This window comes from Furipterus horrens, unplaced genomic scaffold (assembly GCF_987537825.1).
Source record: "Furipterus horrens unplaced genomic scaffold, mFurHor1.1.pri manual_scaffold_13, whole genome shotgun sequence".
Classification (NCBI taxonomy): Eukaryota; Metazoa; Chordata; class Mammalia; order Chiroptera; family Furipteridae; genus Furipterus; species Furipterus horrens.
The window spans coordinates 28,770,611-28,790,102 of NW_028327183.1; the positions used below are offsets into that span (position 1 = coordinate 28,770,611).

At 50.7% G+C, this 19,492-nt stretch overlaps 1 protein-coding gene across 6 annotated transcripts in view; it reads left to right on the forward strand.

The window, feature by feature from the left end:
- Nucleotides 1-16,651, forward strand: part of GSE1 (Gse1 coiled-coil protein) — a 107,627-nt gene extending 90,976 nt beyond the window's left edge. For 5 of the 6 annotated variants that reach the window (XM_090260930.1, XM_090260932.1, XM_090260935.1 and 2 more), the window contains 11 exons: nucleotides 165-356; nucleotides 718-1,034; nucleotides 1,685-2,009; nucleotides 4,909-5,522; nucleotides 6,776-6,888; nucleotides 7,192-7,462; nucleotides 8,913-9,026; nucleotides 9,842-10,213; nucleotides 10,756-11,034; nucleotides 14,491-14,594; nucleotides 15,576-16,651. In XM_090260930.1, coding sequence (XP_090117056.1) covers nucleotides 165-356; nucleotides 718-1,034; nucleotides 1,685-2,009; nucleotides 4,909-5,522; nucleotides 6,776-6,888; nucleotides 7,192-7,462; nucleotides 8,913-9,026; nucleotides 9,842-10,213; nucleotides 10,756-11,034; nucleotides 14,491-14,594; nucleotides 15,576-15,710 — 2,836 coding nt within the window. In that variant the 3' untranslated portion in view covers nucleotides 15,711-16,651. The remainder of the gene's footprint in view (nucleotides 1-164; nucleotides 357-717; nucleotides 1,035-1,684; nucleotides 2,010-4,908; nucleotides 5,523-6,775; nucleotides 6,889-7,191; nucleotides 7,463-8,912; nucleotides 9,027-9,841; nucleotides 10,214-10,755; nucleotides 11,035-14,490; nucleotides 14,595-15,575) is intronic. The other variant, XM_090260934.1, reaches the window with a different exon arrangement.
- Nucleotides 16,652-19,492: the final 2,841 nt, after the last annotated feature.

Below are 19,492 nucleotides of genomic sequence, written 5' to 3' on the forward strand. Positions count from 1 at the left end.
GGCCTCGGGACCCTGAGCTGTTGGCATCTCGGGGCTTCTGTCCACAAGGGGCTTTGGGCTGGCCATGCGTGTGGCCTCGACTGAGCCTTTGTGGAGGCTGCAGGACCAAGTCCTGCCTTTTTCCCTTGAACTTCGGTGTTCACTGGTCGGTCTTCTTGGCACAGGATGGATGACTCCTACTGCCTGTCCGCCCTGCGGTCCCCCTTCTACCCCATCCCCACCCCCGGCTCCCTGCCTCCACTGCACCCATCGGCCATGCATCTTCACCTCTCCGGGGTCCGCTACCCTCCTGAGCTGTCCCACTCGTCCCTGGCAGCTCTGCACTCAGAGCGGATGTCCAGCCTCAGCGCCGAGAGGTAAGTCACACCCTGAGACTCCATGGTGGTGGAGAAAAGCCTGGCTGGGGCCTGGTTTGGCCACATTGTGGCTAGGGGGCTCCTCAGCCACTCCTGTCCTCAGTCTGCTTACCTGAAATGGGACAATGACAGCTGATGCCTCTTGGGGACCGTTGGAATCTCCCCCTCCTGGCACGAGCTCTCAGTGAGGCTTAGGGTGTAGTGCACAGCCTGTACCTTACTGACTCTGGAGTGGTGGGGTTTTCCACAAAAGCTCTGGGCTTGGCTGCTGTCCGTTTCTCCCTTCTGGGAATTCCTGTTAGTGGACCGTCCCAGGTTCCCCTTCACAGTGGAGCTCAGCCTCCCTTTCTGCTCCCCACAGGCTGCAGATGGATGAGGAGTTGCGACGGGAACGCGAGCGGGAGCGGGAACGGGAAGCAGACCGTGAGCGGGAGAAGGAGCGCGAGCGGGAGCGGGAGAAGGAGCGCGAGCGGGAGAAGGAGCTGGAGCGCGAGCGGGAGAAGGAGCGGGAGAGGGAGCTGGAGCGCCAGCGGGAGCAGCGGGCCCGTGAGAAGGAGCTGTTGGCTGCCAAGGCGCTGGAGCCAGCCTTCCTGCCTGTGGCCGAGCTGCACGGGCTGCGGGGCCACGCCACGGAGGAGCGGGCCAAGCCCTCGGAGCAGCTGACCCCGACCCGAGCAGGTACCCGGGGTGGGTGAGCCAGAGGGACAGACCGAGGCCCCCCTGGGTGTGCTGGCAAGTGTCTGACAGTGCTCTGAGGGAAAGGCCTGATTCTGTAGCATCTGCCAACTTCCGTGGCGTAGACTCCCACCGTGGCCAGTTTCCCGCTACAAACCTGAGGCTACTGGACAAGGCGTTGGGAAGAGACGCTCAGAGACACAGCACAGATACAGGCAGACGTAGATGAGCTCAGTCATGCACAATGATCAGATGTAGCAAAAGGAATAGGAAGTGATGAGCTTTGAGTAACTTTTACCTTTGTTTTTGACATTTTATTTCATTACAAGGTATCTAACTTCCAATAAGGGTTTATTTAAAAACTGGCTTGCATGATTCCTAAAAACATAACAGCCTGTTCTCGTGAGCCAGCGCGTGCCTGCCTGGCCTTGCACTGCAGGCAGGTTAGCCCTGGATTCAGTGGGAGCAGCACCTGCTGATGGCCATACTTCCCTTGGGACAAAGCACGCTTCTGAAAGCATCCACGAGGCCCCTTCTGGCTGTCTTGGTCCTGGCCTTGGGGTGGCGTGCTCTCTGAGCAGTCAGGGGCAAGAGAGAAGGAGACGGGAGCGAGCTGATCCTTCTGAGATGTTATGGCCTTTCTCCCCCCACAGAGAAGCTGAAGGATGCCGGCCTGCAGGCACCCAAGCCTGTGCAGCACCCCTTGCACCCGGCGCCCACTCCCCATCACACCATGCCCAGCCTTCTCTCCAACCACGGCATCTTCTCTCTGCCGGGCAGCAGTGCCGCCACGGCTCTGCTCATCCAGCGCACCAACGAGGAGGAGAAGTGGCTGGCGCGGCAGCGGCGGCTGCGGCAGGAGAAGGAGGACCGGCAGTCGCAGGTGTCGGAGTTCCGGCAGCAGGTGCTTGAGCAGCACCTGGACATGGGCCGGCCCCCGGTGCCTGCGGAGCCCGAGCACAGGCCCGAGAGTGCCAGGTAAGGCTCACCGGGTCAGGGTGTGTGGGAGGGCATTTGTCACACTCAGATTTATTTCTGATCGCCCAGCACTTACTGAGCACCTCTTATTTGCCCAGCGGCCTGCTAAAGCGTTTCCACTTACTGCATTTCATTTTCATGTTCTACCTGCTGTTTGCCCACAAAGAAGCAGAGTCTAAGGAGAGAGAGGAGGTGCCCAGAGGTGCCCTGTCCCTAAGGAATGAAGCCTGCCAAGCCACTGTCCAGAGCCAGGCCCTGCTCATGCAGCCCAGCTATGTCTCCAAAGGGGCACACATGGCATGTGGAAAGCATGACGGAGAAGCTTTAAGTAATCATTATAGTCTGTTCTTTCAAGCCCAAACTTTAACAGAGGGGATCAGCCTTTAATTTTTATTTAAGTAAAAAATTAACTTTATTGCTTTTATAATAAAACATATACCCATTTCTTGGCCCCAGAGAATTCCCCGGTAGGCACTTGTGCCTGTCTCTGGGTCTCCCCGCTGCCCACACTTGGCTTGTGACCTTGGCCCCAGTGCCCTGTTCTCATAGCTGCCCCCTAGGCCTACCTGCTTCCACCTATTGGTTTGGCTCATCTATTGTCCCCTACCTTACTCATCTCTCCAGGGCTCATTCCAAAGGCCAGGCTGAGACCTTCAGCTAAGAGTTGGTAGAGAGCCCAGCCAGACCTCTGGAGCTCTGTCTGGGCTGGGTTTGGGGGCTCAGGGACACTGGACATTCTTTTCCTCTCTGGGCCTCAGTTTCCTTAGCTTCCTCAACTGTGCACAAAGGAGGGTGGGTGGAAAGATTCCTACGTGTCTTTCTGGCTCTATATGGCTACTGTCTTGACCCAGGATAAGAACCACTTGGGTATCTGGGCATTGTAAATGTCCACTTGCTCCCTCCCTCTTTCCTCCAGCTTCTGGCTGGCTGATGTGTCTTCTTGCTGTGTCCTAAGCTCAGCTGGTCCGTCCAGCAGCCCTGCCTCGGTGTCCATTGGTTAGTAGGGCGGTGAGGGGATTCACTGGGCTAACTGGGTGTGACTGGGAGTGAACTGTAAGCAGACCCCTGGCTGGGTCTTCCTGCAGCCTCAGGCCTGCTCTCTGCTTCTCTGGGCCCAACCTGAGGCCACCTAGAGGCTTAGTCTTGTCTGCTTGTGAACTGTTCTCTGCTCCTCTAACTCCCCTTGTGCCCAGGGGACTGGGAGAGCAGCCAGCACAGTCCACATCTCCTGATAAAATCTGGGGCTCTGGTTCCCTCGGGCATGTTCCTCATTTCAGGGCCCCAGCATCCTGGTGCAGCTGCCAGGGCTCCAGCAGGGGTGGCTTCCACCTTAGGGCCTAGCAGCCCTGTGCAGGCCTCTGGTGTGGAGGGGAAATGGCTCCCGGCTCTCGCCTGGCCTCAGTGGTCCCCCGGCAGCAGGTGGCATACTCAGCCTTACAGCAGCATGGATTTGATGTTCTGAGCGGCCCCTGTGCTCCAAGATAGACAGCCATTCAGTGCTGGGCTGCAGTGCTTGAAATATTTGTTCTGTTTGTTCTGCTGATGGGCTTTATTCCTTTGTTGTCTACTTAACAACAACTTTCTGTGGTTCCCTTTTGTACTCTGCCGATTAGAGGCTGTGCAGTAGCCTCAGGGTTATCTCCTGGCCTGAGTCCTGTCCAGGAAAAACTAGGAGGAGCCTTGGTGGCTGTGGTTAAACGTCTCTCCTTGGCTGGGCAGGGACAGACCTGAGAGCTTCCCCTTCTATCCCCTCAGACCTTGCCCTGGTCACCTAGGCAGCATGGGTTTTCCTTAAAAAAACAAAAACAAAAAAACAGATACACTTTGGGAAAAGAAAACACCCAAATAGCCTTTCCCTGAATCTTGTTTTAAATGCACCAAGAAAATAGTCATTTAGGATGACCGAAGTCCTGGCAGGCCCCAGCCCAGCTGCTGCAGTTCTGACAGGGGGCCACCGGGGGGCAGCAGAGCATAGGCCCACCTTGGCTGTTAGGGCCTCCCCTCGCCCCCACGCCTGTACACACACACACACACACACACACACACACACACACACACACACACACACACACACACACACACACACACACACACACACACACACACACACACACACACACACACACACACACACACACACACACACACACACACACACACACACACACACACACACACACACACACACACACCCCCCCCCCCCCCCCCCCCCCCCCCGGCCACTAGAAGCTGGTCTTTCTTGCTGCTGTCTGTGAGGACAGTGGGACAGAGGAGTTATGGCTGCCTTGAAGGTAGCCGGTTGCCCTCCATTATCTATCCACCGCTTGGCATTTTTCGATGTGGGTACCCGTGACAGGACCACCCCTGTGGCACCAGAGCTCTGTCTTTATTCTCTGTGTAATGAGACACCTGTGGAAAACCAAGACGAGGGTCTGTCCCCACAGGAGTTCATAGGGATTCTGGAATTGGTGGACTAGAATGAGCTATTGCAAGGTTTTGGGTGAGAAACTGGATAGAAAGAGGGTCTGGCCCAGGCCTGAGACTGTCACTACGCCCTCAGCAAGCAGCGTCCACCTCCCCTGCCTCCCTGTCTTCTCAAAAGCAGATTTACACATGCTCTCCTTGGGGTGTTTGAAGAGGAAGTGGAGTCGTGCGCAACAGCCAGTACTGGGGCAGGGAGTGGGAGCCGCGTCCTTCCCTCCAGCCCCCGGGCAAGTGGCTCAGAGAAGGAGGCCTTCGTACCCCTCTAACGTCTGGCTGTCAAAGGGGGCTCCTGTCTGGGTCACCAGTGAAGCTGCCTCTTACAGCTGGCTCTGGCAGGCTGCCTGGGAGGCCCAAGGGTGGGTGGCTGGCGTGCCCACGCTCTCATGACTTACGGCTTGGTCTGCTCACTCCCTAGGCCAGGACCAAACCGTCATGAGCCGAGCAGCCGAGACCCCCCGCAGCACTTCGGCGGGCCCCCGCCCCTCATCTCGCCCAAGCCCCAGCACCACGCCGTACCCACAGCCCTCTGGAACCCGGTGTCCCTGATGGACAGCACCCTGGAAACACGGCGGGCCCCTGAGAGCCACCCTCTGCACAGCCACCCAGCCCCGTTTGAGCCCAGCCGCCAGGCGGCTGTCCCGCTGGTGAAGGTGGAACGGGTCTACTGCTCAGACAAGGTGGAGGAGGGGCCCCGGAAGCGCGAGGCCACCCCACTGGACAAGTACCAACCACCACCACGGGAGGCAGGGAGCCTGGAGCACCAGACCTTTCCTCACGGGCCTGGACCCTTCCTCGCTGAGCTCGAGAAGTCCACCCAGACCATCCTGGGTCAGCAGCGGGCCTCCCTCACCCAGCCAACCCCCTTTGGGGAACTCACTGGACCCCTGAAGCCGGGCTCGCCCTACCGGCCCCCGGCGCCACGGGTCTCTGACCCCACCTACATCTATGATGAGTTCCTGCAGCAGCGCCGGAGGCTGGTCAGCAAGCTGGACCTGGAAGAGCGCAGGCGGCGAGAGGCCCAGGAGAAAGGTCTGCTCTCTCTGGGTGGCCCTTGACCTCCCAGGACTGGGGAGCAGTAGTGCCAGTCACTCAGCCCCTCCTACTACCCCTGCCTCCCACTCTGGGGTTTTAGCAGCTCCAAGGAGCAAGGTCCCTGGCTTTTGTGTAGCTACCTGATACCTCTACTGGGGAGATAGACCTGGGGCCCTTACCCGTCCTGCCAAAATGCATATTGTCCTGAAAAGCCAAATCAAAGCCTGTCTGTAAAGATGGCTCCACAGAAATGCATGATTAATAAATGATGAACAGAGGCTAATAGGATAATTTTAAAAATTAATAGTGCAGCATAATGGGAGGAGGCTATTGAGAAGACTGCTTGGGGCCAGTGGGGGCTCCGTATAGGGAGCTGCTATCATCAATTACAGGCAGATGGGCCTGAACAGGGGCAAGGACAGGAGTTCTGGCCACCTCCTTACTGCTCCTGTGGGGTCAGGGGATAGCCAGCAGCTCCCTGGGTTCCCCAAAGAGCCAAGGAGAACAGGCGAGCAGGCCCTGGGTGAGAAGGGCTGTCCCCATCTGCAAACCCCAGGAGGGATCAAGGGCCCCAGACCAGTTTCTTTTTTCCTGCTGGAAATTTGGATCTTGTGTGGTGTTGGATTCAGTCTTTTAGCCAGAAGCTGGGGCCAAGGCCAAGTCTTCCTGGGTTGCTGGTCTAGACTATATTTAGGGCCCAAGAAGGACTTCCTCTATTTACCTTGGAAAGGAAGGGTGGGGAACCCCTGGTGCCCTTGAGTGCGGGGATTCTGCTGCTGTCTGCTGCACATTGAGTTTGCATGCATGCTCTGTGCCTTTGAGACAATGGGGATCTAACTGTGCCTGTTCCCTCCCGGGTAATGGACCCAGATGGCCACAGCAGGAATGAGCGGATGTGCATAAACAGTCTTGGGTTGCCATGGACATGGCCCCAGGCCTGTGTGACGGACGAATGGTCCCCTGCTGGGGAACCGTGTCAGCCCAGGGACTGCCTGGCCACATGGGGGCTGTGAGTCCAAGCCAAACCTGGAGCCTGCCTCCTGCCTGAAAAAGCTCTAGGACTAGGGGTTAGTGCACATTTCCCCCTGGGTTGAAAGGAATCCAGGTTTTGGGGTGCCAAAAAGTGCCAGCAGGGCCTGGCCTGATGGGTGGGTCTGTACACACAGATCACAGGGGTGCCCACCCCCACACCTGTCCACTACAGAACCGAGTCTTCTTGTCCAGCTAAACACATCTGTTCTTGTCATCAGGATACTATTACGACCTGGATGACTCTTACGACGAGAGTGACGAAGAGGAGGTCAGGGCCCACCTCCGCTGCGTGGCCGAGCAGCCACCCCTCAAGCTGGACACATCCTCTGAGGTACCTGGGGTCTCATCACTGCTGTGTCAGGTCATGGGCTAGGCTTCAGATGCCTGTGTTGGTGCCTGCCTCTGGGCTTTCCCACTGACCCGGTAGACCCCACATTTGCTGGGGTCTCCCTGTGCTGCTGTCCCCACTGGTCGCAGGTGTCAGGGCATGCTGTCAGGGTCCCCCTCCTCCGAGGCCCAGCACAGAGTTGGCTGCGATACATGGGTTTTGAGGACCCTAGGAGGGACCCCTGGGACGGTGGCATTACACCACTGCTGGTGGTTTCAAACTCATTTGTTTTCTTTCCCAATCTAGAAGCTAGAGTTTTTGCAACTTTTTGGCTTGACCACCCAACAGCAGAAGGAGGAATTGCTGACCCAGAAGCGGAGGAAGCGGAGGAGGATGCTGAGAGAGAGAAGCCCATCTCCCCCGACCATTCAGAACAAGCGGCAGACACCTTCCCCGAGACTGGCCCTGTTCACCCGCTATAGTCCTGATGAGATGAACAACAGCCCCAACTTTGAAGAGAAGAAGAAGTTCCTGACCATCTTCAACCTGACCCACATCAGTGCTGAGAAGAGGAAAGGTAGGGCCTCACCTGGGCTTTTTGGGGGTGGGACTCCTGGGGATATCCGGGACCCATGTTCCAGGCTGAATCTGAAAGCACTTTGGCCCTGGGGTGTTCTTAATCCTTTTGGCTCCCCAAGGAAGCAGCAGCCCCTCCGCTCTTGCAGACCTGCCCCAATATCTCTACCTTTTTCCATCTGAAACTCAAATTGTCCCGTTTGAAGCCTGTTCTCTCATTTTATCTGGGATGGAAGAGAAGAATTCCTTGTGTTTGTTCTGCATGTAAAGCCACTTATCACTTGAGAATGCAGGTTATCGACCCTCTTGGGCACGAGGCACAGGTGCCCCTTCCTGTGACAGAGCACTCCAGGCCCCATGGTAGCGGGTGTTCCCCCTTACTGGGCCACTGACACGGCTCACTGGCCTTCACGTTCTGATGGTAGGAGGCCTGGGTGGTCTGTGGCCCACAGGCAGCGCCAACACACATTGTGAGTGGACTCTTTGCCCTGAAAGATGCTTCCAAGTTGTCCATGTTGGGCTGACTCTTGGGGCTGGGATACATAGTGTAGAGTGCTTTCTGGGCACGTCCACTTCCTTGGTCTGCCCCACATGCTCGCTTAGTGATGGGACATTGGTTCACGTGAGAACTTGGCCTGTCTGGGGTGCTCATTTGCACACTTCCAAGTCCCCCGTGCTGATACCTGTTCACCTCTTTCTGGAAGGAAGTCAAAAGGAAAGTAAAAGTGCGTAATGGTCATTTAGTTGCTTCCACTTTCTTCATTATTGGGGTGTAGCATTTTACTTTTTGTCTTCAACCAATACGCTGGAATTCTTTCTTTGACTTACAAGGGGTAGGGACATGTTGATACCAGTACAAATCCCTGGGAATGTGCATAGTTCTGTTTGTAAAAAGTATCTTTTTACCTGACTTAATTCCTAGAGGAAACCACCAGTGATGTGGCCATTTTAAGTCTCAGCAAGAACCTGGTGTCGAACGTCACAGGAGTCTGTTCCTTTTTCAATAAATGGCAACCATCGTGGGAATTACACTTACATGCAGGGGCGGGAGGAGGGATACGCCCGGAAGCAACCTGTGCTTCCAGAGGTGCTCTGTGGGTCTTTGGGTTGTTTCCTTGTGTTGGGGCCGACATTTTTGTCTTAAATAAGAATGGATCCTCAGAAGTCGCCTTGGAAGATCATAGGTACCTATTATTTCATATAGCCATCATCACCTAGCTGTTTTTGGAATACATCTGAAATGTGTGTTAAAAGCTGCGAGGAATCTGGGCTCACTCTAACATGAAGGTTTCTTCCTTGAAACACCGCCTGTCCCCGTGGTGCCTGCTTTGTGTTTTCCTTGGTTTAAAGGACTTGCACCTGCCAGTCACAGCGTGGACTAGAACCCTGTTCCCCTTCCCTCTCAGAAATGATGCAACTGCCTTGTTAATCTCAGGCTGCTTTCCTCATAGACAAAGAGAAACTTGTCGAAATGCTCCATGCCATGAAGCAGAAGGCACTGTCGGCAGCAGCGGCAGACTCGCTCAGAAACTCCCCGAGGGACAGTCCTGCTGTCTCCCTGAGCGGTAAGGCCCAGGGCGGGAAGAACAGCCCCATCTGCCACTGCCCAGGACTGTCCAGGGGGCTGCCCAGGGTCAGAAGCGCCTGCTCAAGTCGTCGTCTTCATGAATCTCGCCTCCTGGAGACAGGACATGCTTCTCTACGTCTCTCATACAAGCTTCCTCCATGATTGTGAAGGGTCTCCTCGGGACAGAACACGAGAGTCGGAAGTCAGGGCTCAGAGAGCTAAGGGGGCGGGGTCCTGGCTTCCACGGCACTCAGTGTAGGAGCCATCATCCGTCAGTCCAGTGGTGGCCCGAGCCACCGAAGCCCCGTGTCCCGGGTCTCAGCACCGCTGCTCTGGCTCTGCTGCTCCTGTCTGCCCTTCATCAGCTCTCTTCTGCGTCTCTCTTGCTCATTCTGCCTTCCAGGCCTCTCCACCATCTGCTTTCACACCTCTCTTTTTATGGCTTTGATTACACATCATTGCGCTGCTGAATGGAGCAGATCTTTATTGTCCAGCCCTCTTCTTAACTCCTAACGCAGTCTTTCTTGTTGGCTTGGGCTACATAACTTTCTACCTTTGGGATGGCCTAAAGTGACTTGCTTCTTCCTTCAGATTCTTTTTCTTTCTAGATGCCTTCCTGGGGCACCTTTCAAGGATGGACTTGCTGCTACCACACCCCATCTTCAGGCCGCTCAGTGTGCACTGACATTTAATTAAACAACCCCAAGTCTTGGTCCTTTGTACTAGGTCTTTGTTAAATGTAAACTATAGAGGTCAGGGTCCACCTGGTCACTTGCAGCTCTTAATGTTTTCCTTGTTTTCTGTCTCTAAAAGAACCAGCCACACAGCCAGCCTCTCTGGATATGGAAAAGCCTATGGGTATTGCTGCTTCCCTGTCTGATGTCCCAAAGGCCACAGAGCCTGGGAGACTGGAACAGCTCCGGCCACAGGAGCTGTCGCGAGTCCAGGAGCCAACTCCTGCCAGTGGCGAGAAGGGCAAGTTGAATGAGGCCCCGGGGGGCAAGAAGAGCCTGAGCATGCTGCATTACATCAGGGGCCCCGCACCCAAGGACATTCCCGTGCCGCTGTCCCACAGCATCAACGGGAAGAGTAAGCCGTGGGAGCCTTTCATGGCAGAAGAGTTTGCACATCAGTTCCACGAGTCCGTGCTACAGTCCACCCAGAAGGCCCTGCAGAAGCACAAAGGTGAGGAGGCCGCCGTGTTACAGCAGCGCTGGCTGACGTTCACAGGCCCAGCGGCTACTCAGTAGCAGCCTGCCCCTCTGGGACTCCAGTGTGCTGGCGGCACTTGGGGAGGCCATTAGAGGTGGCTTCTGCCTCGGCAGGTCTGGGACGTCTCCATTTCTGGCAGGTGCTCGAGTGTTGCTGATGCTGCCGATCTGTGGGCCACTCGTGGGGAAAATGTAACATGTGATGCCATCTGAGTTTAGTAGAAGCACTTTCAGTAAGGCCAGGCGAGGTGCCTTTTTGGCAAAAATAGGATCCATATGTCCTACAGCAGAGGGTTTTTCCAGTGTCCCCCACAGACTTACCTGGAAGCCTCCCCCTCCTTTAATACCTGCACTCGGTGGTGTTTCACCAAGCACATCAAGTACTTCATGACCCAGGAGTTGCACTAGCCCCATGTGGGTGCCCCCAGATTCACTCTTCTCTGGCATTTTGGTGGAGGCACTGAGGCTGGAGAACAGGGGTTGCTACATTTCATTCCCACTGTTTCTCCTCCCCAGGGAACGTAACTGTGCTGTCTGCAGAGCAGAACCACAAAGTTGACACATCCGTCCACTACAACATTCCTGAGCTGCAGTCCTCGAGCCGGCTCCCTCTGCCCCAGCACAACGGGCAGCAGGAGCCCACAGCTGTGAGGAAGGGCCCCCTCGCCCAGGAGACGGACCAGGACTCGGAAGAGGAGGAGGAGGAGGATGGAGAAGAGGAGGATGAAGAACCCCCCAGGCGCAAGTGGCAAGGGATTGAGGCAATTTTTGAAGCTTACCAGGAACATATAGAAGGTACAAAGGGGCAGGCAGGGGGAGGGAGGTTGCTGTAGATTGAGGGCCCAAAAAAGAATGGAAGTGAATAGATGAACCAGTGCAGGATTTCACTGCCAGCATTGGGGACTGTTCCTAAGTAATAACACTGGCGGGTTTTCTGGGGCACAACTAGATACTATTACTGTTTTGCCCATTTCAAGAACCATTCCTCACGCGTCTGCAGGTTCCTGAGCCTACTTATAGATTATAGAGGTAATTCCTTGCGGACAAACTTGACACCATTCTCACCAGAGAAATTTAAGTACCAAGTGCTTGTCACCACTCAGTGTGACAGCCCAAGGGCCTTTCCCTCTGTGCTGTCTTCCACTTTTTAAATTTTTTTAATTAATTTTAGAGAGACAGGGTCTGGGGAGCGAGAAAGGAAGAGGAAGAACCATCAATTTATTGTTCCACTTATTTAAGCATTCTGTGGGATCGAACCTGCAACTTTGGGGTATTGGGACAATATTCTAACCAGCTGAGCTACCCAGCCCGGGCACCTGTACCCCAGAATTTTCTGTCAGTCCTGACACTCATAGCTACATACAAGGGTCCTGGAAAACAAAGTTTATTAATTTAGCTGAGCCCCAAATAGCCAGACCTGGTCACTGATGAGCCTGCCTCACATCTGAAGTGTCTCAGTGCTGGTGGCGGTTTCCCTCAGAGGCTCTGTCATCCTCTTGGACTAGCACTTTGTGCAGGGAGGCAGGCCCCTGTCCACACCAGAATGGTTTATTCTCAACTTTGAGTGACACTCCACCCTGCCTGGTGGAGCACATCCCAGGGGAAACTCTGGCACACGCACCCCTCCTACACTGCTCTAGTGTCCTAGGTGGTGGGGTCCCAGGTCTGGGTGCTGGGGAGTGCTAGCATTGTCATTATGCTCCCAGCACGCCACCTCCCTTCTCTCCACCTCCCTTCCCTCACGATGCCTGCAGAGGCCCCTTCTGGCTTAGGTGGAGACTACTGGGTGTTGGGAACTTGATACAGGGAGAAGTGGAGGTGCCCCGACTCCCCCTCCGTAGGGAAACAGGCAGGTGGATTACTGAGAAGAACCTCTTTGGAGTACAGCACTGACTGGCACTCGAACTCCTGGTCTCAAAACCAGGGCTGCCGCCTCCTAATTAATTTGTTACCATATCATAGAAGAGTTTTTTCAAGTAATACTATGTTGTAAATATTATTAAACATACACTTCATTATGCATATCATAATCATTCCAAATATTTTGAAAAATCAGAAACAGACCACCAAAAGAAGTGCCCATGTAGCCACCAGAGCATCAACTCATACAATTAGTTCAGTTACTCTCCTCCTTCCAATGGAATCCTTTATTTGAATTTGTCCATCACTTACATGTTATTCTTTTTTTTTATAATCCTCACCTGAGAACATTTTTATTTGCTTTTTTGGGAGAGGAAGGGAGAGAAACATCGATATGAGAGAAGCATCCATTGGTTGCCTTCGTAGGCACCCAGACCAGGGATATGCGCTGGGACTGGAGGTCATGTGTGCCCAGATGGGGCTTTGCACGTGTCTGGACCAGGGGTGAACCCGCAACCAAGGCATGTGCCCCAACCATGACTCAAACCTGAGCCTTTTTGGTTAGGGGACAGTGCTCCAACAGTTGAGCCACACTGGCCCGGGCTACATGTTATTCTTTTAAGTAAATATGTATGTATCCAGAAGCCATATATAGCAGCATTTGGTATTTCAATGCAGTGAAACATATCTGCCTTTTCTGGGTTGATGTTTGTTGGTGCCTTGTTTGGAAATTCCTTCCCTACCACCAGGGACATATTCTGCATTTCCTTCTAAAAGTCTTCATGTTCTGCTTTTCTTGTGCCTAGAATTCATTTCTGTGTAAGAAATAAGGCAGAAGTCTAACTTCATCTTTCCCACCCAGATAACCAGTTTTCCCATGGGGCATGCCCGTCATGCAGTGGCCTCACCTGTGCCCAGGCCTCTCGGAGCTGCTCTGCCCCATCCATTGGCACCCCAGCCTGCCCGTGTGGTGCCCTGTCTGTGCAGCTCTCCCCTGTCTGGAGTAACTCACCCTGACTTGTTCTCCTGACAGCTCAGCTCTTCTTGGCCCTTGGCTTTCCTCCATGATTTGTAGGATCACCTTTGCTCCGCCCAAAATATTCCCGTTAGAATGTTCAGTTGAATTTAGAGATTTGGGAAGAAATGATATCTTTAATAGTGATGTTATTCCATTTATGAATATGGTAGTAAATTATGTAAAACATTTTTTGCTGACTTGCTCCATGAGCAGTCTACTTCTATTAGATTTTAGATATCACTTTATTAGATTAAAAATTTTTGTATCCCTTATTGGTTAGATAATCACAGATGATCAGACTTACAAATTATAAGTTTAGTTCTTTCCTTTTGAATGTTTTAACGTTTTAAAAAAAAAATTTTTGTCATACTGCATTGCCTAGGACCTCTAAGCCATTGAATAGAGGCACAAAAGGGGCTCTTGTCTCATGAAACTTTAGGAACAGTCTAATAAAGCATCCCATTGGCTCCTGAGCTTATGGTATATGATTGTCAAAGGTTAACTAATGCATTTTCTATACCCATGGAGATGGTGACCCTATTTTTTCACCTTTGTTTTCTAATGTACTTGCCGAATTTGACTTGTTAGTACTTTTAATATTTAAAATTTTTCTAAACTGGTATTAGAGGCTAATTTTATTATATTTTATTTTGTTGTCATGGTTGTTCTAGCTTCTATAAAATCAGTCAGGTAGCCTTCCTGGTTGTTTTTGTTGTTTTCATCCTCACCTAAGGACATGCTTACTGTTGCAGAGGGGGAGGGGTGGGGGGGAGAGAGTGAGACACTGACCAGCTGCCTCACATATGCGTCCCACTGGGGACCAAACCTGTGACCTTTGGATTTACTGGATATGCTCCAACCAACTGAACCACACAGGCCAGGGTAGCCTTCCCTGGTTTTTATTCTCGAAAACACTTCATGTAAACCAGGGGTTATCCTCGAAAGTTTGAAATCACTCTTCTGTTAAAACCAGGCCTGGGATCTTTTGGAAAGGCAGAGATTTTATTTTACTCATTAAAAATCTACTTTGAATTTCTAAGTTTATTCTGGCCATTTTTTAGCAGCTTAAAAACTTTCAAGGCTAATTCCGGTATTATCTTTCTTTTTGAAAACTATATCTTAAGGCATAAACTTACAACCTTAATTGCTTCTTAATCTGTATCCCATAAGTTGCCTTTTGGTGCTTGATCCTTTCTTTTTGATCCCCTGGGCTGGATCTAACTTAGTAACACCGACGTATTTACCAGCGTGATACTAAGAGCCAGGAGCATCGTGGTCCAGAGTGCTGTGCTGGCTGCTTTAGCGAGAGGGAAAACAGTCGCTGGGGCCTGTGGACCTGTGTGTAGATGTACCAACATCGCTTGTCTTTTCAGAGCAAAACCTGGAGCGGCAGGTGTTGCAGACGCAGTGCAGGCGGCTGGAGGCCCAGCACTACAGCCTCAGTCTCACGGCAGAGCAGCTCTCCCACAGCGTGGCGGTGAGTCTGGGGGACGTCACATGCGGAGAACAGAATGAAAATTGGCTCCTGGTGGGGTTTTCTGAAGGCACACTGCTTTTTTGGTTTAACCTTTCATGTTTGGATTCAAGGGCACCCTTATAGACAAGTTTTGAGGGGGAATTCGGCTCTTCGGAGTTTAAAACTTGGAGTCTTAGGGGGAAATTCAGGGGTCAGCTGATGAACCTAGCCAAGGAAGGAAGTGTTAATTTGCAGAATATTGATCCTGGAAGGATGAAGGTGCTATTTATCGATATCCCTTTGGGGGGATTATTTATTTCCTTTGTCAGTCTGCCCCGCTGTGATTTGCTTAGGAGAAAGGGAGAAGATTTTACTGAAGGAATCAAGTCATTGAGAAAAACAACCACCTTCTTCCCCTTTGCAACCTGGCTTAACAGGTCTTCCAACTATGACATGTGACAAACCCTGAGGGCTTCTTCCCAGTTCAGGGAGGAGGGGCTTAGATCGAGGGTGCACATCTTGGCCACTCCTGGAGCAGCTAAATAAAGTTGTACAGTATCAGGGCTTAATTTTAAAATTCCAGAGTTGAAATTGAGACAACAGGGGACGCTGGTTCTGTGAGAGCAGGTGTTATGCGAACCCAAGACTTGGGCAGAACCAGTTCAGATGGCCCCCAGAGGCCACTGCCAGAGCACTGCAGGGGGAGGTTCACAAGTGCTGGAGGGTCAACCCTGACTGGTGTGGCTCAAGTGGGGTGGCCGGTTCAATGGTTCAACTCCTGGTCAGGGCACAGGCCTGGGTTGCAGGCCAAGTCCCTGGTTGGGGGCGTGCGAGAGGCAACCGATGGGTGTTTCTCTCCCTCTCTTCCCCTCTAAAAGTAAATAAAATCTTTTAAATTAAAAGTGCCAAAGGTTTCCTTGTCCAAGAGGCCTCCAGCACATTTCTGCATCACATACGTTTCCATGAAACCAGTTTTTTTAATGCGAATTTCTCTCGCTGCAGGAACTGCGGAGCCAGAAACAGAAGATTGTCTCAGAAAGGGAGCGACTCCAGGCAGAACTGGATCACTTACGGAAGTGCCTTGCATTGCCTGCAATGCATTGGCCTAGGGGTTACTTTAAGGGATATCCTAGGTGACGGTTTCCCTTGCACTAGGCCGAACCTATAGTATAGAAATATTATCTATTTTATTACCTTGAATATTTAATATTTTTCACTGGGAGGTTTGAAGCTTAAAAAAAAATAAGAATGTGCCATGCATGAAGCAAAGGATTCCAGGCTCCAGAAAAAGAACGAACTCGCCTTGACTTCAATGCAATTGAATCACCTTTGTAATTCAGCGAGCAACCAATGTAGGACAACACCCATAGTTTATTTTTTAAAGGCGGTTTTATTCTTTCATTCCCCGTGTCACGTTTTTTAGTCTGAAAATATGAAGGCTCCATTACCAACACTAAAGCTCTGTCACTTACGGCCCCCGGGTACATAAGATTGGATCAGACCGCCTGTGTTCTGTTCCCTGTGTTGCCGGATCACTAAGCCTCAGACCCAAGCCTGCTTTCACTGCAGTGTGGGGGTCGGTCTCCTTCCTGCCAGGACTGAGACCCGCTTCAGCTGAATGAAGGTGTGGTGCATTTTAAGTAAAGGGCTTATTTGTTTCAGTTACTTTTCTGCAAAGTTTTCTTCGAAGCAACAGGTCCTAGGAGCACACAAAGCAACAGTACTAAAGCCTCACCCATAGGCTTTTCTCTGGAAAAGCTTTAACCTAAAGATAAAGCAAATCGACAAACTGAAGAAGGTACCTTTTTTATTACTCTGTGGGGGAAATGTACAAAGCTCTATGTATACATATATTCACACCCACCAAATTGTTGCTGCAGTGGGGTGTTTTCATACAAATTTTGAGAGAAAAGTCAAAGGTGCTTCAGCCTTGTACTGTGTATATATATTAAAAAAACAAAGTTTTGTATGTTTTTATTACTTTAATTATTGTTATAAAAAGCCTGCCATTTTTAATATGTGGTTTGGGGGGATTTTTGTTTGTTTTCCTGTTTGGGGGTTTTGTTTGTTTTTTTTGTTTGTTTTTCTGGGCAAAAAAAAAAAAACTTGCTTTTAGTGTCTGTACTGCTGCTGGTCAGGACATTAAATATTGAAGTGTTTTTAAAAATTAAAGAAGAAGAAAAGTAAAAGAGCTTACCACTGGCACCTATGCGATCACTTCATTTTTGAGTTGCACCAGAAAACGATGTAGAAAGCCATGCATTACTTACCTCCTCCTCTCCCCCCTCCCCCAGCTCTGGGCAGCAAAGAGCAGTTACACCCAGTTGCTGTTAGCGAGGAGGGGCTAGTCTACAGTGAACAAGACAGACATGGGTGTGCACCTCTGCGTGCACACACACATGTGGATGGGGCTTTTGTAAAAGAACCTTTCAGGAAGTGAGCCGTTTCTGTCATAGAATTCTAAGGTGTCTTAACAGCAGTCTGAGAACAGGTGCAAAGTAGAACCTTTAGAGGCTTGATTTAGATGCAAAGCTTTGTAAAAGCCTAAAAGTAGGATAAACAATGTCTGAGCTGAACTTCACCTCCTTTTGAACTGACTGTGACAAGCACAGGAGCAGCTAGAACTAGGATAATCAGATCAATGAAAAGCAGTGGGGAAAATGTTCCCTCTTGTCCCAGTTACTGTTCATTCAGGCAGGGTTTAATCTAGATCAAGAAAGTATCTCTTGCCTGAATGGGCTTGAACGAGAGGCCAAAGCAGCCAGTTGTTGGTCGGCCAGGGGAGAGGGGAAGGTAAGGGGAGGCCTGAGCTTGAACACGCCTCCCCTTCGCCCTAGGGAAGGGCTGGCTGACCTTCATGAAGGCTACTCACTGAGATCAGTGGCCACACCCTCAGCCCTTAGCTGTGCCGAACAGCTTGCTGGCAGATGGCATTGTGTCGCTTTATCTGTTCCCACACAGTTTGCTTTGTATGTCTGCCAAGAATCTTCCAGTTATTAGCAAACTCAGACAAAAAGTGCCGCCAGTATTATCAGCAGTCAACAAGCGCCTTCCTTTCCACAGAAACGACTAGACAGAACTAAGGGCTGTTCTGTGGGCCTCCTCCCCTGCAAAGGCATTGAGAGATCAACGTGTTCCACAGGTGGGGACAGGTGTTTAGAGGGCCCTCTATTGCTAACAATCAGGGCAGAATATCACTGAATTTCTGTTTAAAATCTGCTTGCTGTTTCTGTTCTGAAAGCTTCAGAGCTACATCTTATCACTTCACGCCCAGTCCTCCTCCTCCTCCATCACAGAAAGTAGACACTTTCTGGGTCCTTTTGCCGATGAGCTTTGGTAATGCCCTTGGCTAAAGGAAAAAAGTAGATGTAATAACTTGATGGGAAAGATAAGCACAGCTCCATCCCTTCACCAGCCAAGGGGTGCTCCCTTGGTTGCATTTGTTTAGTTGTCAGGGGAGGCAGGCATGGCATATGGGACAAGGGGACATCCCATTCCAGGGGTGGAAGAGGTGTCACTGAGCTCCTCAAAACTGCTGGTCCTCCTTCCCACTGAAAGCACCATGTTTACCCTGCACTTGAGCTTCTGTCACTCAGTCACACCAAACTCCCACCCATCTCTGGAGAGCTCTTAAATATTCTTGGGCTCAATATGCCTATCAGAGAATATAAATATAAACCAGAAAAGGCAGCATGAATAAAATAAGGTAAGACAGTGTCTTGAAAACAAGTGCACCACTAAGACATAGTTAGTACCCAATAATGGATTTTCCATCCAGTTTTATAATCTGAAAATTTTTAATTTCATCCAAGTTTCTTTTCAGTTTAGGCTTAAAAATTGGCAAGTATGCACCATCTGACACTTTTGTTCAGCTACTTCATGTTGTGTTTAAAAGACAAAGTTCAGAAGTACACCAGATTTGCTCTAGAATTGATTTTGCAGCCTGTGTCAGTATTTGCGTGAAGACCTCAGTCCTTCACAACCTCATGTGCTTCCTACAGCACCTGAGGAGACACCTGCCACCTGGCCTCTGAGAGGGATTTCACTCAACTTGCTATGGATACCTTCCAAAGTGGAATCAACATGGCTCCACATTTAATCAGATATTTAGAAACAAACCACTTTTCCCCAAAACTTGGTACTACTCACCCAGTCATATAAAAAAAAAGAACATGATTTAATCCATTTAAGTGACCAATATAGGATTTCCAACAGTTTATAGTCTGTATATTCTAAAAAAAATAAAACACTCAATTGGCATTAACATTCTAACAGATTATACCCTTATGGAAATTAAAAGACTATTCAAAGGAGCCCACACTTCAGCAGAAGAACACAGGAAATCTTAAGTTTGTACATGTAACGGGTTTTTCCTCAATGCTGCCAAATCTCATAAATTGATACTACTCCCTTGCCCTCTGAGTCATGTTTTTTAAGTGTAGAAAATTCCAAGGATCCACCACAAGATGGAGATGGTCAGCACAAGCCGATTCTGTTACTCTTAAATAAGTGTATATTAGTCATTTAGCAGCAATCCCTATACTCTTTCAAGTAACCGAGCTATTGACTTTCTTACTACTTGCAGTAGCCTGTCCCCAACTTTTTGATCCAGCACTTAACTTAAAACTCCTTAACTCTGCCTTGACCCGAGGAAGACCATGCTAATTGGTTGCGTTACTTTGTATGTACCCTGTGCTTAATTGCTAGAACAGTAAACCAGTACATGGGAGGGAGGAGGAACAGTGCCTCGGTCACTCTGGGGGCAGTTTAGATGCTGTGAAATTAAACCTGTTCTAAGTGTACTTGTTTGAATTAATTGTATTGTAATATTATTTGTTGAATGTAGTAATTAGGTATTTATGAATATATTGCTGTAATTTCTGACAACATCCAAAAAAATAAAATCTTCCTAAATCATG